Genomic DNA, 25,157 nt, shown 5'->3' on the forward strand with positions numbered 1-25,157 from the left:
TCTCCAACACCACAGTTCAAAAGCATCAGTTCTTTGGCACTCAGCTTTCTTCACAGTCCAACTCTCACATCCATACATGACCACAGGAAAAACCATAGCCTTGACTAGACGGACCTTTGTTGGCAAAGTAATGTCTCTGCTTTTCAATATGCAACACTTACAGGGCATTTAATAAGCGCCAGGCACTGTTCTAAGCATACTACAGGCACTTAATCATTTAATGCTCACACAACCCTATGAGTAGGTACTGTAATTTTCCCTATCTTACACCTGAGAAGAAGGTTCAGAGTGATTAACGTGCCCAAAGTGATTCAGCTGGGGAGTGGCAAAGTTGGGACTCTAACCCCTGCAGTCATGCTTCTAAACACCTCACTCGGCACCCTCTGTCCCCTGCGCGTGTGCTTAATATCAACACCCATGGATTCTTCTTCTTAAAAGAGATACACTATCCGTTTCCCCCTGTTTGCTAGATAGACAAACACTGATTATACAAAAGAAAAAGAAAAGAGAAAGCACCTGTTAATCTAAACTCTGCTGGATTACTCCTGCTGGAAATAGCAAATGCTCAAACCTTGATGTTTAAAAATAGCTGAAACACCCACTATATCTAACATTTACCAAAGCTGTTTATCCCCACAGATCTCCACTCATATGATAAGTAATTCACTCGAGCATGGAAAGAGTCAGAGAATTTTTGACATTTTAGGATCTTCTACTAAATATAACTTTCTTAACACAAATTCTCCTGGTTATGGTTATTGTGCTTTTGCTTAAAAAACGAACATCATACTTAAAATCTATATTTAGATGGTAACCAAATGAAACATGACTAAAATATTAAATATTCTGCAAGAAATTATAGGTCAAAAACGTGGTCAATCTGGAGATTTTAGGGTTATGTGTGACCTTGGAATCCCCTCCCAGTCTCTCTTAATTGTGCTGCAGAGTCCACAATTAATACTTTTTTTTTTTCACAATTGCTACTTTTAAGAGAATTGATTTACAGAAAATTTTAAATTTTATGTATTTGTAATTTTCTTCTGGGAACTCTGTTTTTTAAAGTATTCCATGTGTGATGTGGAGATTAACTCAGACTTTCCAATTCTGTACACTTTCAACAAACTATTTTTTTACTTTGGGGGTCCAATTATTTTAGACAGGAGTAGGGATTAGCTGTCAAAAATCACACACTAAGACGTGGGCATTGATATTTTTTAAATCACAAAAAATTATTAGAAATGTCCAGAATTTAAAGTGGAGGAGAAATACTAAGAAAATGATTTGTTTCCAGTTATGTGGTAGCTGCTGCCCCCGTGTGGTGAAAAAGTGTTAGTGCCTTCAAGCTATTTTCACCTCTTAAACCTTTCTCTGAAATGCTTTCCTTGTTATTTTTATTATGTCATTATTTTCTTCCCTTAGTCATTTTCTCTTTTGTTTATTGAAGGCCTAATAATATTAACGTAAAAAAACCACAGTGAATTAAAATTTTCACACAATTCAACAACTAGTTCAGCAATTCTACAAATAAGTAGAAAGTGAAAATAATACAGAGAAATGTAATGACACAGCCCTTAACAGAAAAAAAAGCACAGAATAATTTTTGTCTCTTGACAAATTTGTTTTTCAGTCCTAAAATCTAATAGTAAGGAAGACGTGGCAGGAAATATTTTAGTATTAATCTCATTTAAGTACAAAAGTCAGAAATAAAGGACAGATACATTCTAATGTATGAATCATCTAACACACATAAATTTTTCACTGATTATTTGAAATGAAATTATAATTTTCTTTACGGGAAGGATAAACGATAAAATACTTCATGTCTCCCTTGCTGCATATATCTGACTGGTAGGTTAGTTCTTTTTCTAACTTTCTAGAAACATCAGCAACTGATATTTTTAGCACAAGGCACTGCTCTATAAATAATTTTCATCTCTAGTCTACAGCACTTATGTAATCTACATAGTATTGCATATAAAGTGAGTGAATGGTTGTATCGCTGAGATATTTTTAGTGACAATTACTGAGAAACACTTAGGTGTTAAACAAGGTGTCATAGACTTGGGCAAAGGAGCATCCAGTTTCAGCATGGACTCCCACCAGGGTGGGACTCTTGTCACTGAAACACCCTTCCCATGGTTACAGCCCACAGAGAAGCCCCACCAGCAGAGCAGACCCAGGGGGCAGAAGAGAACATAACCACCAACATTCTGCACAAAGCCGCACATCAGGTCACCACCTTAACAGGAAAAGCAGACAGATGGCCTTGTCTAGCATTTGAGATGGAGAAGGCGATGGCACCCCACTCCAGTACTCTTGCCTAGAAAATCCCATGGATAGACGAGCCTGGTGGGCTCCAGACTATGGGGTCGCTAAGAGTCGGACACGACTGAGCGACTTCACTTTCACTTTTCACTTTCATGGATTGGAGAAGGAAATGGCAACCCACTCCAGTGTTCTTCCCTGGAGAATCCCAGGGACAGGGGAGCCTGGTGGGCTGCCGTCTATGGGGTCGCACAGAGTCAGACACGACTGAAGTGACTTAGCAGCAGCAGCAGCAGCAGCAGCAGCATTTGAGAGGCAAATGTAGCCTTCCACTAGAATTCATGATAAAGATTTGTCTCTTCGGGTTTCCTTTGAGCTGCTTATAAGCAAATCCTGTGACTTGGAATAAAGGTCCTAAAGTGAGAATTGTGTATCACAGAGCAAACGCTGTGGAGGAAGAGGTGAACAGGTCAGACCCAGGAGGCAATCTCCAGGTCCTGTGAAAAGAGTATATGGAGACTAGAACTATTCCCAAGACATGCTGATTAGGAAGCTTCACTGAGAGAAGAACCAGAGACTAACAATGGAATTCTCTGTGTATGTATAGTTTATACTCTTCTTGTGGATAAATGTGAAACAAGTAACTTGGACTAAGATAACATAGATAGCAGAATACGTGAGCCGTAATAGAGACCACATGCAGAACTGTGAATGAAATGATGAATGCTTTCCACCTAGCAAGAATATGACTATTGTTAAGTGGGACTATGTCTATGACTTAAGAGAGATCTATTAGGTAGAAGTGATGCCCAAATTATCAACCTGCTAGGGTCTTCCTCAAGTGGTTGATGGATGGAAAATTACACACACTGAACAAGTTTAAAGGGACAGAGATAAAAATATAGTAGCTCTCAAAATTATGATTCACGATCCCTGCTCTTTCAATGCACTAATTATAAAGACGTGGAGTGCTGCTGCTGCTAAGTCACTTCAGTCGTGTCCGACTCTGTGCGACCCCATAGACGGCAGCCCACCAGGCTCCCCCGTCCCTGGGATTCTCCAGACAAGAACACTGGAGTGGGTTGCCCTTTCCTTCTCCAATGCATGAAAGTGAAAAGTGGAGTGAGTCATGTGTAATTCCCATTACTCATCGATATTAAGATTTTTTGTTAGGAATCCTCTTGGACAGTGTTAGAAAGACACCCAAACCAGGTGAGCCTTATCTGTTCCAAGTGAGCAGATAAGGCATCTTCTGGGACTCAAATGTGCCACATATCTCACTGTCTGATTAGTGTTCTCAATGCTGAATCCCTTTTCTTTCCAACAGGCAGGTGAAAAGGTAGTATCATCATTGTCACTGTGACCATTGTTTCACCAACAAGTTTAACTCTTTTTCAATATTGGGGATTTGATGTAAGGGCACATTTGCAACTGGTTCAAGAATCCGCCTGCAACGCAGGAGACAGGTTCAATTCCTGGGTTGGTAAGATCCCCTGGAGAAGGAAGAGACAACCCACTCCAGTATTCTTGCCTGGAGAACCCCGTGGAGCCTGGTGTGCTACAGTCCACAGGGTTCCAAAGAGTTGGACACAACTGAGCGACTGAACAGCAACGACGACGAAACATTTGGGAGTAAGGGTGAAAGGATTCCATAAAATAGCCAGGCTTCAAGATTCAAGGGCATCTAGGATCCCTACCCAGCCACGGCTCATGAACCTTCACCCTCTGGTTCTACAGTCAACATGCCTCTTCCACTCTTTGTTTCTTCTCTATCATTTTTCCTCTCATTACAGAACAGCTGCTGCTCTCTGAGTTTTCCTATTCAAATTTTAGAGGAGAGGAAGTATACATAGTCTAATTAATTGCCAGTATCCGTACTGGGATATCCTTATGCTTGCTCCTTGGAAGAAAAGCTATAACCAACCTAGACAGCATATTAAAAAGCAGAGACATTACTTTGTCAACAAAGGTCCGTCTAGTCAAAGCTATGGTTTTCCCAGTAGTCATGTATGGATGTGAGAGTTGGACTATAAAGATAGCTGAGCACCAAAGAATTGATGCTTTTAAACTGTGGGGTTGGAGTGTCCCTTGGACTGCAAGGAGATCCAACCAGTCCATCGTAAAGGAAATCAGTCCTGAATATCCATTGGAAGGACTGATGCTTAAGCTGAAACTCCAATACTTTGGCCACCTGATGTGAAGAGCTGACTCATTTGAAAAGACTCTGATGCTGGGAAAGATCGAAGGCAGGAGGAGAATGGGATGACAGAGGATGAAATGGTTGGATGGCATCACCGACTCGATGGGTATGAGTTTGAGCAAGCTCCAGGAGTTGGTGATGGACAGGGAAGCCTGGCATGCTGCAGTCCATGGGGTCGCAAAGGGTTGGACACGACCTAGCAACTGAACTGAACTGATCCTTACTGGGAAAACTTTTTCATGCCAAATCACTTTATAGGTTAGCAGCCAGTCTGCACCTTAGAGATGCCTTTAAATGATCCCACGCCTTTGTTTAAGGAAAAAACTGGGACTGACTGCTTATCTCGGCAGAGAGGCTGCGAGCAGAGGACTTCCTGAGTGTTACAGGCGTGCTGATTGATAACGTCTAGAATGCCATGTCAAGGATTTGGTTTTCTTACCCTGTAGTGGCAACCTTAGATTTTATTTATGAGTGGGTTTTATCTATGACAGGTGCAGAGCCATATATAACATGTAGCATGGCTACTTCATTATTAAAAATATTTTGTGATTATATTCTTAATAAATAAAAGTAAACTCTGGTCATGTTTTAACATATCTCTTTTCAGCCATCACCATTTCATGATCTATTTAATCATAAGAAATCCTTGCAGTGTTCCACATAACTATTGTTTTGTGGAAGGTCTTTCAGAAAGGTGGAGATTTGTTTGAACCCAGTTAATTTCCTTCATTAGACAGCTGGACAGCTAATGATATGGACATATGGACTTAAAACTGAAAGGTGCAGATGGAGAAGCAGATGTAGCTGTCTCCCATAGAGGCTGAGTAAGCACAAGGGGCGCCGTGAATGTTCTTGCCAGAGAACCTGTAATAACAAAGCATGAGCTCCCTGAAACCATGCTGGACTTTAGACTCCAAATGGAAACTAATCATTAGAGTCATTTACAACAAGCCACATCAAAAACTGTATGATACTCAATAAGTGAATGTAATTGAAAATGCTACTGTAAATAAATATATAAGAAGATGACAGAGTGGGAGGTGGGAGGGACGTTTGAGGGGGACGGGACATCAGTATACCTATGGCTGATTCGTGTTGATATACGGTAGAAACACAATATTATAAAGCAGTTATCCTCTAGTTGAAAATAAATTCAAAGAAATAAAATTTTTAAAAAGATGATGTAATATACACAGAACGGTAGTCTGTTGGTGTAAAGACTGCTCAGACTGTTGAGTTTATTTTTCTAATTGCATGAATATCCACGTCTGTCTAATCCATAATGGTTGTCTAGTGTGTTAACTGCTCAGTCATGTCTGACTCTTTGCGACCCCACAGACTATATAGCCTGCCAGGTTGTCTGTCCATGGGATTTCCCAGGCAAGAATACTGGTGTGGGTTGCCATTCCCTTCTCCAGGGTATCTTCCTGACCCAGAAATTGAACCCAGGTCTCCCACATTGCAGGCAGGTTATAATCTGAGCCACTGGATATCCATGTCTATCTAACCCATAATGGTTGTCTAAGCAACTAATAAATATACCTCAGTTCAGTGCAGTTCAGTCGTGTCCGACTCTTTGCGACCCCATGAATCGCAGCACGCCAGGCCTCCCTGTCCATCACCAACTCCCGGAGTTCACTCAAACTCATATCCATCGAGTTGGTGATGCCATCCAGCCATCTCATCCTCTGTCATCCCCTTCTCCTCCTGCCCCCAATCTCTCCCAGCATCAGAGTCTTTTCCAATGAGTCAACTCTTCTCATGAGGTGGCCAAAGTACTGGAGTTTCAGCTTTAGCATCATTCCTTCCAAAGAACACCCAGGACTGATCTCCTTTAGAATGGACTGGTTGGATCTCCTTGCAGTCCAAGGGACTCTCAAGAGTCTTCTCCAACACCACAGTTCAAAAGCATCAATTCTTCGGGGCTCAGCTTTCTTCACAGTTCAACTCTCACATCCATACATGACTACTGGAAAAACCATAGCCTTGACTAGACGGACCTTTGTTGGCAAAGTAATGTCCCTGCTTTTCAATATGCTATCTAGGTTGGTCATAACTTTCCTTCCAAGGAGTAAGTGGTTTTTAATTTCGTGGCTGCAGTCACCATCTGCAGTGATTTTGGAGCCCCCAAAAATAAAGTCTGCCACTGTTTCCACTGTTTCCCCATCTATTTCGCATGAAGTGATGGGACCAGATGCCATGATCTTAGTTTTCTGAATGTTGAAATATACCTAGTGAAGAACATTTCATAACATGCCTTCGCTTGCACAGTCCTAAAAAATGGGATGCATCTTCCCTAAAATAAATAAAGCTATTCCAAAGTCTATTACTCAGAATCTTATTTTCTCAACACCTTTATCGAAATATAGAAGCTGATTCCAGGTATTACCAAAACCCAAGACTCAATGAACACATTCTCTTCAGGTACATGATACTGTACTCCCATTAATATTTCAGTAACTTAATAACCTTTGTAATAGAAATACTTACTTGCTGAAAAGGGATATTTGATAAATCAGTTGGCTTAATGTTCTCATTAAAAACAGAATTTTAGAATGATACATTTCAAGAGATCAGACAGGATGGAATAACCTGGGCTCAGCAGAGGAGGACTGTGTCTGACTCTGTACTCCCCACTTACCTTGTTAGTACTTAGTCAATGTCTGCATTTTATCATCACCAGGTGATTCCTATGCCTGGTCAAGCTTGAGAAGCACTGTGCTATGATTCTCTCATCTCCATTGAGTTTTTCTTCCCAGATGTTTTCAAACACACAAATAACTTGACCTGTCAACATCTCACAAGGATTTTATGAAGATTAATTTTCTGCAGATTAAGTTGTTTTTAAATTGCCTTCATGACAGGAACTATCAGCCCTAAACCAGTAAATCTAGTGAAATGTGATCCTCACTCATTAGAGGTTCTTCAATCACAACGCTTATCACTTCAAATGATGTCTTTACTGTAACTCCTAAGTAATCTACACATTTGTTATCCTTAGAAAAATGTCTAACCCTTCCAGAAATTGTTGATTTTATGGATTTCCCTGTTTTGCTAAAACAAACAGTGCAGTCCTCAGACAAGTTTAAATGTACACATAGCATCCTTCTGTGGCTGCTTCACCCTGTTAAGGCAGCTGAGCAAGATCCTGACACAGATCAGAAAACAATTCTTCCCAGCAGCAGCTCAGGCCGCATTTTCCCTAGGAAACAGATTCGCACCCCCTGGCTTTTCATGCCCTTCTCTCTACCTAGAAGTGTACTCTGATTACAGGGCTCTGCTGGGAAGTAGGTACATGATGTCCTGCTTGGAAAGTGTATTTCTGAAGTAGCACAGACTTCCTGCATTACGGGCTGCCCCACTCTCATTTAATGACAATATCAGAGGGCCAGATGGCTTTGTAGGTCAATGGTTATAGTCCTCAGAATGTGTTGTGTAAAACAGATTTAAATGTTCGCCATCAAATTCTGGTCAAGGCTTCTTTTTGGTATGTCACATATTAATCCTTCCCAGTTCACTATCTTTTCTTTAAAGGTGTAAGTCACTTGTAGGGTTCAGCAATCTACGCTCTCCTGTCTTAACTGACACTGCAAGTGATCTACAGAGGTCAATCAACCATCAGGGATATTGTGAGGGAATTCTTGAACTGGGTAAGGAAATAGGATTTAATGATCTCAACGGACTCCTTTAACTATAATTTCTCAACTTTGTAAGTACTTCTATGTTCATAAGGAGTAAGTATATGATTTTAACATCAACTTTTCCCTGAAATTCATTAGAGAATAAATTTTAGATGCCTTGGTAATTATACAACTAAACAATTATGCTTAATTGGCCTGGACCAAAAAATTTGAATAATTGTTCATTTAAGATCTCCATTAAAAAACTATTCAGAAGATGAGCTGATAGTCAATTTCCTTCTTTGCTTTCAAAATGCATTTAAGACTTTCAACGCTTATTATCTTTTTGGTTTTGGTTTTATGAAGCATTGCCTCCATTTATTTTCTATCTCATTAAAAATTATTTTACCTTTATTTCCTTTCTCCTTCTTTCCTTAGATGTATTTGTTGTTCATTTTCATTGAGTTGAATACAAAGTTCATTTATTTTCAATCTTTTTTCTCCAGTTGCCTTTAAAACAATATATTCCTCTAATAATCTTTTTTTCCATACCACAAGTTTTGAAAGAGTACTTTTATTGTTCAATTCTAAATATTTTATAATTTTCATTGAAATTTCTTATATAACTCATGAGAAAATAATCTTGTTTCCAAGGACAGCAGTGTAACAAAGTCAGAGCACTTGGTTTGAGTTTTATTGCCATATGCCATCAATTCCAAATAATATCAGTGATAAAATACTCCAGCTTGAAACAATTTTTATTGGTCTACAGTCTATACAATTGCTATGGCTACCTCTGAGTCATAATATGTGTGTAATTTTCTGATTATTACATTGAGACAGTGAAGAGGAACTAAAAAGCCTCTTGATGAAAGTGAAAGAGTGAAAAAGTTGGCTTAAAGCTCAACATTCAGAAAACTAAGACCATGGCATCTGGTCTCATCACTTTATGGCAAATACATGGGGAAACAGTGGCTGACTTTATTTTGGGGGGGCTCCAAAATCCCTGCAGATGGTGACTGCAGCCATGAAATTAAAAGACTCCTTGGAAGGAAAGTTATGACCAACCTAGATAGCATATTAAAAAAGCAGAGACATTACTTTGCCAATAAAGGTCCGTCTAGTCAAGGCTATGGTTTTTCCAGTGGTCATGTATGGACGTGAGAGTTGAACTGTGAAGAAAGCTGAGCCCCGAAGAATTGATGCTTTTGAACTGTGGTGTTGGAGAAGACTCTTGAGAGTCCCTTGGACTGCAAGGAGATCCAACCAGTCCATTCTAAAGGAGATCAGTCCTGGGTGTTCATTGGAAGGACTGATGCTAAAGCTGAAACTCCAATACTTTGGCCATCTCAAGCGAAGAGTTGACTCATTGGAAAAGACTCTGATGCTGGGAGGGATTTGGGGCAGGAGGAGAAGGGGATGACAGAGGATGAGATGGCTGGATGGCATCACTGACTCAATGGATGTGAGTTTGAGTAAATTCTGGGAGTTGGTGATGGACAGGGAGGCCTGGCGTGCTGTGATTCATGGGGCTGCAAAGAGTCAGACACGACAGAGCAACTGAACTGAACTGAACTACCTATCCTTTCATAAACATTGTATTTGTCCCATACTCAGAACTTAATTCAGAGAAATCCCATACAATCCAGTCCCAACATACAGACACCCTTGCCTTTGGAAGGTTAAATTAGTAACAGTTTTTGAATCAGTTCGTCTCCCTTGAAGAGATTTTTTTTTTTTTTGGTCTTCAATATCCATTGGTCAAAGTATCCTAGTGTTTAAACAGTAGGTTCAATAAACAGTGGTAATTACAAAGATGAAGAAACAATTCACTCAGTCTTTATATGGCCACCCAGAGTTTTTGTTTGGGGTTAAATTTTAAAACAGTGAAACAGTGTGAACTTTGAGGTGTAATCTTTTTTGTAAGTGCAAATTTTAGTGTACACATGGAAACCTTTAATGAGTTTTAGTATCTTTACAATTAAAACTTTCTTTTTGAACTGTTTTAAAACTAAAGGACTGACCAAGAAAATAAAACATGACATTAATAGCACAATTTAGAAATTTTTCTTGGTGCAAAGTTTTAGATGAGGTTGATCAGAAATTAAAATAGTTGCAGTCTAAACACTAAACAGTGTACGGTAAAACATTTTTTAAATTGCTCCTCCATTTTTAAATTGTGAAGAGCAGCACACAGCAGTTGTAGAGAAGACTATCAGCTATGCAGTGACAAAAATATAAGATATGCATTTACATTGAATAATCAAATTTGAAGAATGCCAGGAAAGCAACAAAAAGATGTTGGTCTTAAATGATCAAAGAAATTAAAAGAGCAATGTTCAAATGCCTTGATCATCTTCACCATAAAAGGACCTTTGTTCTAAATCAATGGATCAAATAATGTCAATGTTCACCAGCATTGAGGTATCTGTTCTCATTTTTGCAAAAGAAAAATTTTGGAGGATTTTTATCAGATTTAAAAGGAATTTATCTTGAATTAAAACTCAATAAAGCTGTTTTTTCTTTAAATAAGTGACTTTTTAATCCATCAATAGCAGGTTTTATAAATGCTCTACTTTTACACTAGGCTTTTCAGGCTTACTAGATTTCAAAATAAGCGGGAAAACAGAGCAAATGTATATTTTATTGGTATTTAGACCTATCATAGTTCAAATAAAATGGAACAGAGCAATTTATTTACTCTAATCAAATAAAACATATAAACAATTCATTTAAAGTCTCTGTTTTCCCATCAAATGATTGTGTTCATGCAAATACAATCATCGCAGTCCTTCTAAGCCCATATAGTAGCACCACCTTTTATTGCAGTACTTGATGTGAATTTCATGGTCAAACATATCTGGCTTTAGCAATGTAAACATCTGCTACAAGTAAACTTTAAAAGGTAAAAGTGAATGATACTAATGAATAAATCAAGAGAGAACTGAGCATCATCACATGATAAAATTCAACAAAATATTAGATAATACTGTTTCAATAAGAACTACAACTGTTCACGAAATGGAAGCAAAAACAGAAAGTAGTGTGTAAACTCCCAAGAGTTTAAAATACTGAAGGATATAATATAAAACTTACCTCAGAAAAACAAAAGGAAATAACAAAAGCATGCAGTGAATATTAAATTTGGTTTAGAAGTTACAATAGTCTTTTTACTGCAAAGCCTTTCTAAAATGTACTGTGATGAAACTATTTTTTTTCTATTTCCCTTTATTAAAAAAAATATGTTTAATCACATAGTTGGGTCCTTTGTGGGAATTTCACATGTTATCAATTATGGAACTGTCATCCAAAAAAACTTTCATCTCTAAACTATTTTTTTCAAATGACCAAAAACATTAAATTATCTTCATGAAAATTACCATATATAAAGTCAAATAATTCCTAAACAAGTCATCATAAAAATAAATCTGCCTTAACAGAGTAAGTACAGAAGAAGTGTATACATAAGTGCTGAATATCATGGAAAAATATTCAATGAATAGGCAAAAATGTTCACATTTATCATTACTGTTGATGATTTTGTTTACTTTCTGGTTAAAATTAAGAAACAAGTTTTCAAAAAGTCAGGAACATTCAGTGCCACTTGGAATTTGTCTGCAACATACAAATGAGTTATATCCCTGCAGTGCAAGGCAGACGCTATTTTTACTTTTTAACATAATTAAGTTATAAAGCATCACCAACTAGATGGGACATGAGTTTGAGTGAACTCTGGGAGTTGGTGATGGACAGGGAGGCCTGGCGTGCTGCGATTCATGGGGTCGCAAAGAGTCGGACACGACTGAGCGACTGAACTGAACTGAAGTTATAAAGACCTCAAATTTCTAAAACCAGTTATAATACTGTGGGGCAAGGAAAACAAATTTGTTCGTATTGCTCTTATACTCTAGCTTAATCTACAAACATGAACATTTTTCCAAATGCTGTCTCAAATCATACTAATACAAAAAGAGTCTACAGAGATCTCTGTTGATTTCCACAGATTAACTGAAAAGAAGAGAAAAAAGAAACAAATACTATTTCATCTTCTCAATCTTATTAAGTTCAGCACATCAAGCAGCACTTGACACAGCAAGTTTTTTCAAGTGATCCATAAACACTTGCAAACTAACATCATCTGTGAGAATCGGCGCTCCAGACTCCTAGAAGAAAACAAAGATATTCGCTATAATCAAAAACAAAGGATAAAATGTATAAGCAAATGTGTAAAAAAAAATAGACAAGGAAATCATTTTAAGCAGAATAATGTCTATGTTCTTGTATAATAAAGAATCTGACTGGTCTTTGTCCCAGATTCCTGAGGGGGGAGACTACATCCTTGGAATTACCCGACAGCAGCATCTGTTATTCATGAGCCCTTCAGATCACACTAGAGTTTATGCTGTGAGATGAGATGACTCAGGATAGGGACCAGTCACCAAAAAGATCATCCATGTAATTAGATGGCTGGGCTTTAAGAGAGCCTGACCTCCAGGGAGGAAGGGATGGTGTGGGGGCGGTGGGGGGCTAGATTTTCAATCAATCATACAAAACAAAGGCAAAAAAAAAAAAACCCACTGGATACCAGAGCCAAGTGGAGATTCCTATTTGAAGAATAAATACATCAATACATCAGCTGGGAGGGTGACAAACCCCGATTCCATGGGAAAAGGAATTATCAGTTTTATAATAAAACTGTAATCATAAATATAGTGCTTTCCTGAGTTCTGTGAGTTGTTCTAGGGAATTTCCAAATCTGATGGGGGGTTGTGGGAACCCATCCTCTTATCTACCCCACCCACCCATCTCCCATCCGACCACTCTCCCTTTCTCACCACCCCCAAACATGAATTTGTAGCCAGCTGGTCGGAAATGTGGGTAACCTGGGATTCGACTTTCGGCTGGCATCTGAATAGGGTAGGTCTTGTTTGTGGACCATGTCCTTTGACTTTTGGGGTCTGCACTAACCCCAAGTGGTCAGAGTCAGATTTGTACTGCAATTCATCAATTGGCATTAAAATAGCTCCATATCCAATTTAGTCTTTAAAGTAGTAAAGTGTTCATTTGTCTTGAATGTATTGCTTTTATCTCTACTAAGAAGTAAGCCTCCTTCATTGCTGCCTGTTTACTAAAATAAAATTTCAATTACATATATTTTGGCAGAACTGCCAGCTGGAAGGAAGAGAATTTATATCATGTTTTAAATAAAACACACATATATTTTCATTCAAGTCATTTTCTTTCTTTCTTTTTTTTTTTCATTCAAGTCATTTTCATTGATTCTTGTGGGTTCTAAAGTTAGGGAAAATTCCTGACTTCTATTTTAATAAAAACTGTGTTGATGAAATGATCTTAATAATCCAATCCACTAATAATGAAATTTTATTGTAGCAAGAAAGTTTCCTGGAGTATTTTATATCTGGATTTTTAAATTCTTCACCTGATATCCACTTTCTTATTTAGAGGTATATATAAAAGCCTAAAATAAGGAAATTCAGTAATTTTCAGAGGATATCAGCAAATTAGTGGCAAACATGAGATAAGAATTCACAGCTCTTGTGGTTCTTCTCTGGCATAGCCACAGACATGCCATAACCTCTCCTGAAAAGGACAATCAATTTTATTATATGTTTTCACAGGTGAATTCATAAGAACTTGAAAAACTACATAATGAAGGGAGACAACAGCACTGGAATTAAGAGCTTAGAGACTGGAGCCAGGCAGACTGAGCTCAAATCCTGACTCTGCCGCTTACTGCCTATATGACTTTGAAGAAGTGACTTTAGCTCTTTGAGTCTTAGTTTCCTCATTTGTAAAATACAGATAAGAACAGAACCTATTGCACATGGCTGTCATACTGATTAAATGAGTTAAATTGTGTAAAGCAAATAGAACAATACCTGACACACGCAGGTGGCCTATAACATTAGTATCTATTTTAGAAAATCTATTCTTTTATAGGCTACATATATAGTTTTATTATATTTTATTCTATATTTTATTCTACATTCACAGTTAACATAGGAAGTAAGGTATCAAAAATGTGACTTAAACTAGTAATAAGCCAATAGCTCCTTTTTTTCTTCCTATAATTATACCTGATTTTTTTTCCACTTTACACATTCTCCACCTCAATTCACCCAATCCCAGATCTATTTCTCCTAGTAAAGACAGAATATATATGGGTTTTCTAATTTATATACTGCGACCTTATTTGAAATGATAAATACTAAATGCTCAACTCAATCTTATCAAAAATTTCCAGTTGACTGATCTCAATTTTTCAACTGTACCCTTTTTCTCTTTAACATACACCCAGGATTGGGCAGAAAGGGCCACGTTTTATATCATTTAGCATATGAAGCACTACAGCATCAGAGGCCTCCAGCACCATCACAGAAGCAGTGCTGCAGCGGCGCCCCCTTCAGGTCATCCATGGATAATACTTATACTGGACTCTCGATTTCTGACAAAAAGAAAACTAAGGTATTAGATTTCATAATTTTTAGCAAAATGCTTGGGTATCATGTTAACTCCCTAAATTTCAATCATCAATTTAGCTTAATGGTTAAAAGTTCAGATTCTGGAGTTAGAATGACCTAGGATCAAATCCAAACCCTTGTCACAGTTTATGTGACTTGGGGAAAGTTAGTCTACGTAAGCATCAATTTACTCTTCTGAAAAATAAGATTAACAGTACTCACCTCACAAGTGTTTTAATAAATAAGAGTTTATGAAAATCTTAGTATAATGACTAAAACAGTGCAGATTCAGCTTATTATCTATAAAAATATTAACATAATTTCTCTTATAAAAGTCATATGTCAAGAAAAACCTTAGGCTCTTGGTTTCTTTCTTACTCCTAATTATCACATTTATTTAATTTTGACATTTCAAACACCATTACAAAAAAGGGATGCTTTCAAATTTAACAAAATATAAAGACTGAGAAACACTGATTTAAATACATCAGACCAAAATTTCATTGTTTTTAGACACATGAACTAATTCAACACAGACTGAAAGATCTTTGAAATAGTTTTAAACCAATCTAAAAGGAGTTGTTTGTTTTGTTTTCATAAGATTCTATTCATAAAAGATAGGATCAAATGCCAGCTTGCCCCAAAGGTATAACTGTGACTAATTCTTCAATTTTCCTAAACCAGATGGCATTTCTGGAAAAGATTATTATATTTTCTAAAATGTAATAATGAGAAGAAATTCAAACTGCTTTTAACTGCCTCTTTGAGGAAAAAACTTTATAAAATAACCTAAGGAGAGACAGACCTGATAATGTAATTAAAACCACCATATGTAAGGATATAATTTAACCGAATGATTGAAAATATTTAAACAAGGTTTTATCAAATGAATAAAAAGAACTCCTTTAATAACAACAAAGCATATTTAAGTTTCTCCAAAGACGATGCTTTCAAAGTTGAATACATGGATGGGTGGATGGATAAATGAATGAGTGAATAAGATAAACAATACTGCATGTTTGTTCCTTGGCCTGGGATTTCCTTCTCCATCATATTCACCCAATGAAATGATCTCCCTCCTTCAGGGTCTGGCTTAAAAAATGTTAGGGCTCTTATTTATGCCTCTAATGTTCCTATTTCCAGGCAGTAATAATTAAGTTTCAGTTTAATTATTATAGGTTATATTATTATTGGTTTTCTTTCCTATCTTAAATATCTCTAGAGAGAGACTGTTTTCTCCAGTGATAACAAGGAAAACTAATAACTAATATTTACTGAGTATTACTGGGTATATCAAGTACGTGTCATTAAACTCTGTAACAGATAAGGAAAAGAAGGCATAGGAAAGTTTAGTAACTTGCAGAATTTTCAACTATCAGCCCAGAACGACACATGGATTGATGCCTTTCTACCTCAATTCACCAATCTCAGATCTAGTTCTCCTAGACCAGACAAAATATATATGGGTCTTCTAATTTATATACTGTGATCTTATTTGAAATGATAAATACTAATGCTCAACTCAATCTTATCAAAAATTTCCAGTTGATTGATCTCGATTCTTCAACTGTACCCTTTTTCTCTTTAAAAATACATCCATGATGGTTTTCCACCCCCATTTGTCCATAGCTTAAAATAATATGACCTATGTGATGGATTCATTTTGATATTTGGCAAAACTAATACAATTATGTAAAGTTTAAAAATAAAATAAAATTAAAAAAATAATAATATGACCTATAATAATTAAACTGGAACTTAATTATTACTGCCTGGAAATAGGAACATCTGTGGACCCTCCCCATAAGCCCTAGTTGGCCACAGCCCCCGCCCTCAGGCATTGGTTTCTGACACTGAGACTGAAAGCGTCTCTTATATGCAGCCAGTTTCACTCATTTGTTCACCTAGTCCTTACGGGCAATTGATAAACGACCCCTGATGAATACTGTTTTAAAGTATCCTTTAACTTCCCCCTCATATTGATTATTTACTATTTTCATTAACTCTATTTATTGGTGCTATATTTTCTATGTTCTTGTGGTTTTCTTTTCTTAAATAAGTTCCTTTTACCTTGTGGGATCCAGAACCAAAACCAATACTCAACCGACTAAAGTATAAAAGAAAGGCTAACTCATGGACATCCTGTAGCCCAAAGTTCCACATCACAGGATTATACTTGGCTTTTTGTCTCCCCACCACTCCCTACCAAGTGGAAGACGGTGAGGGATGATATTGAAAATCTATATGTACATGTATTATGTGGAGACAAATTTTTCTCACACATGCTATGTACCCCTTGAACAATTTCCAGGAGTAAGTTCCTTTCCTTGCTATTAAAAAAAAAAAAAAAAAAAACCTCCTCACTTTTCAGGACTTTTAGACCATGGACTCAATTTATCTATCTATTTCACAAAAGCTTTGTAACTCCTAAAGCATCTCCACAGATTCCCCTACTCTAATCTCTGTTGTCCTGTCCAGATGTATTATAGTCAATATGTGCTAATGTTTAAGGTACTGTGGAAAGTCAAAAATGAAAGTGACACAGTTATTACCCTCAAGTAATTTATATTCTAACAGGAAAAATAAGTGCCATCAGAAATGGATGGGGAAAGAGAAGGGGAATGAAGGGTCAGGGATATTCCACAATATCCAGTCATACAATCACAGAAAAAGTTTCATGGAGTCAGTAAACTTTTAAAACTGAGCCTTGAGGGATGGCTGCTCTGTAAGTTACATGCTCAGTACACTCAGAGTGCAGTAGGAAGGCCAGTTTGATTAAAAAGACTAAATAGTAGCTAAAAGTGGGCAAAGCTATGTGGAGCACACTACAAAGGACCCTCAATAGCAATACAGAGCTTTTAGTAACTCAATAGGGGGTTATTAAAGATTTCCATGCAGTGCTTTGACTTAGAACTGTTTTAGGGAGACCACTCTGATCAGTGCCAAAATGGGAAGAAACAGCTGAAGCGGTGCCAGCAGGTAATTCCAACAGTCTATGTGAAGACTAACAGGGCCTAATCTTGATTAGCGACAGGGAAAGGAGGGAACGGCCAGGGAAAATAAGTCAATGATTAGGGGCAGAAGAGAGAAAATGTACATGACTAAAGTTCCAAGCCCTGGCAACTGAGAGAATGGTGGGCTCCTCTGTAAAAAACCTGCAAGTCAGTAAGTACAAGATGGTATGAGAGAGCTCAAGTTGGGGCATGCTGCTTATGAAATGTCTACAGGAAACTCAAGTGCTCTGCACCTGGTGGTTATAAACTCCAGTCTGCAGGTCACTGTGAAGCCAAAGCAAAGATGGAGACTTACAAGTTAGACTCAAATGAAAGCTGAAGCCACAAGAATGGATACAATCACCCAGAAAAAATTCTCTAAAATGTAGAGAATTCAAGGCAAACTTTTGAGGCACCTCTATATTCAAAGGGCTTCCCCCATAGCTCAGTTGGTAAAGAATCTGCCTGCAATGCAGGAGACCCTGGTTTGATTCCTGGGTTGGGAAGTTCCTCTGGAGAAGGGATAGGCTACCCACTCCAGTATTCTTTGGCTTCCCTGGTGGCTCAGCTGGTAAAAGAATCTGCCTGCAATGGGGGAGACCTGAGTTCGATCCCTGGGTTGGGAAGATCCCCTGCAAAAGGGAAAAGCTACCCACTTCAGTATTCTGACCTGGAGAATTCCATGGACTGTAAAGTCCATGGGGTCACAAAGAGTCGGACACGACTGAGTAACTTTCACTCACTTACTCACTATATTCAAAGAAAAAGGCCTGAATTCCAATTATTGCTTTATTTCTCTTCTAACTAGCCTGGGCCCCATAGTCAATTGTTTAACAATGCTCTCAAATATTCTACTCTCTTTGCTGTGTCCATCTTTCTTACCTCTAGTTCTAAATTAGCCCCAGTTCTTTCATCTTTGATGCAATGCCTAACTACACAGCATGGCTAAAGAACATTACGGAACCATGCTCAAGAAACTGTTGGTAAATAAAATGGACCCTCAACACTGCTGTAGGTCTTTTACTCACCCTCTATTGCTTTCTTATATTCTTTATAGCTGTTTTTAACCTGTTCTGTTGGAGAAGGCAATGGCACCGCACTCCAGTACCCTTGCCTGGAAAATCCCATGGATGGAGGAGCCTGGTGGGCTGCAGTCCATGGGGTTGCTAAGAGTCGGACACGACTGAGTGACTTCACTTTCACTTTTCACTTTCCTGCGTTGGAGAAGGAAATGGCAACCCACTCCAGTGTTCTTGCCTGGAGAATCCCAGGGACAGGGGAGCCTGGTGGGCTGCTGTCTATGGGGTCACACAGAGTGGGACATGACTGAAGCGACTTAGCAGCAGCAGCAGCAACCTGTTCTGTTATCTAGTCCTTAACCCCAGCATTTCTCACTCTAGCAATAATCTATTACTGAAAAGAAACAGGCTTCTCCAATAAGAGTTTTTCTCTCCACCTCAAAATCTTTCTGTCTTCACCCTTCTTCTCACTCTTTGCTTTTGCAGAAAGAAATGTCCTGCCTCCCTACCAGTGCTTAAACTCCACATAATGTGATCACACTGTCTCTTTCTGAGGATCTTAAACATCTATACAGTGTCCTTCTGGGTCTCCCCAACGTTAGCTCCTTACACTTAGCCTACAAGTAAGTTTTGTGCCCTTACTCTAATAACAATCATCCTTCTACTATTCATTCAGGCTAAATTTGCAAAAGAACCATTTATACTTAATGACCTCCACTTCTTCACCACTCATTAATTCTTTAATAATCTATCCTCTACACAATGACTATATTAAAACTGCTTAGCAAGGGCACAAATAACCGCCTAGTCCTCAAACCAAGTATCTGCAGCATCTCAGTATTTGTTACTCCCTTCTTCTTCCTTCTATAAAGTTCTCCCTCACCACTTAGGACACGGTGTTCCTCTCTTTTTCCTTCCACTTCTCTGATTACGTATAAAATACTCCTAGCACTTGTACTTCCTCAAGGCTCTGTCTCATCCTTCTTTGCCTCTGTAGCCTCTCCTTGGACAACCATCCACTGTGATGGCTTTCAGTATCACTTATCTAATCCTTGCCCTGACCACCAAACCCAAGTTTTCAACAGCCTGCTCATTTGGGCATCTAGATGGTATCTCAAACTCAAGGTCTAAAACGTTGTCTTTTCACTCTCATTCCTACCGGCACACGTTCTCAGTTACCCAGGCTCAGAGCGCCTTACTCCCTTGTTCCCCCCCTCAACTATTTTTCAAAAATTCAAACCTTAGGAAAAAAGTACAATGAATACCAACATAGCACTGAACTTAAAATCAATGATGAACATTTTGCCACATTTTATGTTTGTATCTATTTTTTCTTTTCTTTTTCTTCTTGTTGAATCATTTTTTCAAGCTGAAGACATCACATTTTATCCCCGAACACTCTAGGATATATCTCCCAAGATCAAGGACAATCGCCTACATAACCACAACACCATTATTACTCTTAAGAAATTTATTACTATACTAGTATCTGACATACAGTCTATATATTTCACAAATCATCCCAATTATGTTCTTTATAAGCTGTTTGCTCTAATCCAGAATCCAATCAGAATTCAGATTTTGTATACAGCTGTCTGGCCCCAGAGTAAGTTTTACTTTCCTGCAACTGCTAATCAAATCTCACTTAGTCTCCTCTCGAAATATAACTCAAATCTATTCCTTTTCACCATCTCATCTTCTTTCTCTCTCACTTGGATTACTTCAGCAGAAACAGTTCCAACTTACAGACTGCTTCCAATTAATCTTAAGATTCAACTGTATTATCCAAGAGTCAGAATTGGCTCTCTGGCCAAAAACCTTCAATGACATTCCATAACTTAGCAAATAAAAACTCAGCTCCTCAGTCCTCAGCCTGGTACTCAAGAGCCTCCATAACTAACTGTACAATTACATTTCCAGTTTATTGTTCTACTATTCATCCTGACATATACTCTTTATCCTAGTCCATACTGTCATCTACCTAGAATTCCGTTCCTCACATAATTTCTACTTATTGGAGTCATAAGCACTCTAAAGGAAATATCTCTTCTTCTGCCATCATGCGACCCTTTTCCCTCCTTCTCCTCTATCCCCCCGTAACACTTTAAATTTTCCTAAAAGCATACAACCCAATCTGCCTTGTATTTTTAATGACTTAGGTATGTGCTTTATTTCTAATACTAGACTACAAGCTCTTCAAAGGCAGGGATGATAGCTGGGATCCTGAAGTACCAATATAGAGTCCTGCAGATTGGACACTTGATAAGTGGTGATATAGTGCAGCAGCAGCAGCAGTGTATCAAGAGAGAGAATTTCTACCAAGTTAAAATACATTAATAATGATGTCCAGGCCTCCAGCCTCTCTTGTTCAACCACAATCCCTGACCACTCCCTGCGTACTGTGGCCTTTTATGGTTCTCAGCCTAGCATTAAGTCTGAATCATCACCTTCTAGTTCATTTACTATACACTTTATTGCTTTTTGTCTCAAGGGAAACATGATAAGCTTGAAATATGAAAGGGTTCTACATATTTGATATAATCACTTTTGTATTTTCTGTGGTGCCACCAAATGTTAATTCTATTTTCACCTCTTTTTTTTATTACTTTCCAGCAGAAACCATTACCAAAAACAAAGGCAAAAAACGTAGCTTTCACTAAAATAACGAACTATAAAAAACACAAAGAAATAATTTCCACGGTCTGCTATTTACACTTACCTGTCCCCAGGCATACATATTATTATGAGTCTGTGAGGGGTTAACTTTTGAAAGCAGGAAACGAGCCTTAAAAGCAAAGAAGAAATAATATTATCCATCAAATATAAGATTTGGTCAATATAGGCTAAACAAATACATTATGCCATATAAAATCAATTCTATTTAATATATTTTCATAAAATTAATTTTATTAAAATGAAACTTTAAAAAATGAGATAAATCTTGAAATACGTAGACCACTATATGTTACAAATAAGTGTAACCTCTCCAAATCATACATACATAATAACATTTACAGTAACAAATACAAATTGTAGAATTCAAAATTCAACATATAAAGAGTATGTGTGCAACAATTATGACAAAGTTAGTGTGACATTTACCAAACACCTGGTCTGAAACATCAACAAAGGTTCAAAGTCTCCAAAGGTTCAAAGTCTCTACATGTTCTTTCACTTTAAACAATGACTGTCAAACTTTTTCAAACTATAGGCTATTCCATGACAGCACTTGCCCAACATTTTGCCCATCTATCCACTATGCCTTATCATCATGAAATAATAACCAGAATTGAAAAGGAATACAGCACTACATGTGGTGAGACATCAATGAGAGAACAATTCATAAATTATTTTTCACATTAAAAGAACAAGACAGTCCTATCATTTGAAATTTAGTACCATACAAAATCTTTTCTACTTCTAAAGGATATCTTGGAGAAGGCAATGGCACCCCACTCCAGTACTCTTGCCTGGAAAATCCCACTCCAGTACTCTTGCCTGGAAAATCCCATGGATGGAGAAGCCTGGTAGGCTGCAGTCCATGGGTTCATTGAGCGACCTCTGAGTGACCTCACTTTCACTTTTCACTTTCATGCACTGGAGAAGGAAATGGCAACCCACTCCAGTGTTCATGCCTGGAGAATCCCAGGGACGGGGGAGCCTGGTGGGCTGCTGTCTATGGGGTCACACAGAGTTGGACACAACGAAGCGACTTAGCAGCAGCTGCAGCAGCATAGAACATCTGGATTCAAATCCCAATTCCTCCATTTACAGTTTTCCTTGGCCACAAGTAACCTAAGTCTCAGTTTTATTATCCGTAAAATGGAAACAATAATAGGACTGCTAGAGAATCAAATGAGAGAAGTTATGTAAAGTGTTAACAGCTTTGCAAATTCTCAATAGGGTATAGTAGCTCCTATTATAAATATAGTAAAACCCTAATAATAATTGCTATCATTTCTGAATAATAGTTACTGATATCTACTACCTACTTTGTAATACTGTGCTAGGCACTAGGGATACATCAATAAACAAAGCAAGGTCTGTACTTTCTAGGAACAAGTGAAAAAATAACCTATAATTAATTTATATACCTCTAATAAGAATTTAAAAGCAGCAGTAAAAGTTATTCAAGAGTTGGGCTTTCCACAGATGGCTAACAAACACATGAAAAGATGCTCAACATCACTCATTATCAGAGAAATGCAAATCAAAACCACTATGAGGTATTCACGCCAGTCAGAATGGCTGTGATCCAAAAGTCTACAAGCAATAAATGCTGGAGAGGATGTGGAGAAAAGGGAACCCTCTTACACTGTTGGTGGGAATGCAAACTAGTACAGCCACTATGGAGAACAGTGTGGAGATTCCTTAAAAAACTGGAAATAGAACTGCCACACGACCCAGCAATCCCACTGCTGGGCATACACACGGAGGAAACCAGAATTGAAAGAGACACGTGTACCCCAATGTTCACTGTAGCACTGTTTGTAATAGCCAGGACATGGAAGCAACCTAGATGTCCATCAGCAGACGAACGGATAAGAAAGCTGTGGTACATATACACAATAGAGTATTACTCAGCCATTAAAAAGAATACATTTGAATCAGTTCTAATGAGGTGGATGCAACTGGAGCCTACTATACAGAGTGAAGTAAGCCAGAAAGAAAAACACCAATACAGTATACTAACGCATATATATGGAATTTAGAAAGATGGTAATGACAACCCTATATGCGAGACAGCAAAAGAGACACAGATGTATAGAACAGTCTTTTGGACTCTGTGGGAGAGGAAGGGGGGATGATTTGGGAGAATGGCATTAAAACATGTATAATATCTTATAAGAAACGAATCGCCAGTCCAGGTTCAATGCAGGATACAGGAAGCTTGGAGCTGGTGCACTGGGATGACCCAGAGGGATGGTATGGGGAGGGAGGTGGGAGGGGGTTCAGGATGGGGAACAGCGTGTACACCCGTGGTGGATGCATGTTGATGTATGGCAAAACCAATACAATATTGTAAAGTAAAAAAATAATAATAATAAATAAAAATAAAAAGGAAATGAATTTTAAAAAATAAATAAATAAAATAAAATACTAAAAAAAAAAAAAAAAAAAGAGTTGGGCTTTCCTAGTGGCTCAGTGGTAAAGAATCTACCTGCCAGTGCAGGAGACACAGGTTCAATCCCCAGTTTGGGAAGATCTCACATGCCACGGAGCAACTAAGCCCGCGTGCTACAACTGTTAAGCCTGTGCTCTAAAAGCTGGGAGCCACAACTAAACCCATGTGCCACAACTACTACAGCCTGCACACCCTAGAGCCCGTGCTCCACAGCAAGAGAAGCCCCCTCAGTGAGAAGCCTGCATGCCAAACCACAGAGTAGTACCCGCTCACTACAACTAGGAAAAAGCCTGTGTAGCAACAAAGACCCAGTGTGGCCAAAAATAATAAACAAAAAAAATTTTTTTTAAAAACAAAAAAAAAAAGTGTATGTTATGGGGTCCTAATTGAGTCTTCTGTAAGGCCAAAAAAGGCTATATGTACGTTATTTAACCCTAATAACTCTAAAAATTACACACCTTTTTATAATGCCATAATGCTTTCCTATTACATGACATTTTCTAGAAAAGTGAAATGATAGAATAAGGAAAACAAAAATTATGTTACCATAAACTTCATATTCATAGACTTTGTCAGTAAACAAAGAGATCTGAGAAAAGTACACTAAATTATTTCCTAAGTTGTTCATATCTACTTGCTCAACTAAAGCTGGCATATCACCAAAACACCACCCTGGCTCTTGACTAGAGCTGAGCTGGAGGAAGAAGATGGGAGAAACCACCACCTGTAGTCAGCTAGTCAATGATCTTACTGCTCTGCTCTCAAAACTAAGGCAAGAAGGAAGCATACCTTCCTCTGGAAACCATCTGCCCATCTCCTTCCTTTTCATTTGCCTGGTGAAGCAGTCTATTCAAACTAATGTCAGAAGGCAAACAGGAACAACTCATTGTAAAATCATCAACACACATGCAAACAAATGAAGAGCATTACCTGACTGCCCCCGTGTTCCGTGTCAATGTACCTCGGCATTGGAAACCTGGAGTGAAGGATTTCCTGGGCGTCATCCACTGGGGCTTGCAGAAGGTGGCGGAAATTTTCATATTCTGGCATGTCCTGGTATCCTGACTTGCGCCACTGAGCTATGGTCTAATTTTAAAACAATTAAAGGAATTATTACTTTTTTTCTTGCCTAACCAAATATTTGTTTTTCAAATGAAACAATCATCAGAAAATAAGAAAATCATAGACTATTATCCCATTTATTTTTAAGTTACTAATTTTTTAAAGTTAAAATACTAATTTCAGTATTCTTGCATAAACAGATGCAAAATTAGGATATTTCTTCTTTAAAAGTAAAAATAATAATGAAAAAATATAAAACACTACACTTATCATATTAAAGTTAGATAAAAGGTATCCCTGGGCTTCCCAGGTGGCTCAGTGGTAAAGAATCCACAAATCAATGTAGGAGACAAAGGTTCAGTCCGTGGGTCGGGAAGATCCCATGGAGAAG

At 37.9% G+C, this 25,157-nt stretch overlaps 1 protein-coding gene across 1 annotated transcript in view; it reads right to left on the reverse strand.

The window, feature by feature from the left end:
- Positions 1-10,709: 10,709 nt before the first annotated feature.
- SEC23A (SEC23 homolog A, COPII coat complex component) overlaps positions 10,710-25,157 on the reverse strand; it is a 62,327-nt gene continuing 47,879 nt past the window's right edge. The window contains 3 exon segments of the mRNA XM_070358207.1: positions 10,710-12,248; positions 21,299-21,364; positions 24,635-24,790. Of these exon segments, the coding sequence (XP_070214308.1) occupies positions 12,159-12,248; positions 21,299-21,364; positions 24,635-24,790 (312 nt within the window). The 3' untranslated portion in view covers positions 10,710-12,158.

This window comes from Bos mutus, chromosome 21 (genome assembly GCF_027580195.1).
Source record: "Bos mutus isolate GX-2022 chromosome 21, NWIPB_WYAK_1.1, whole genome shotgun sequence".
NCBI classification, from domain to species: domain Eukaryota; kingdom Metazoa; phylum Chordata; class Mammalia; order Artiodactyla; family Bovidae; genus Bos; species Bos mutus.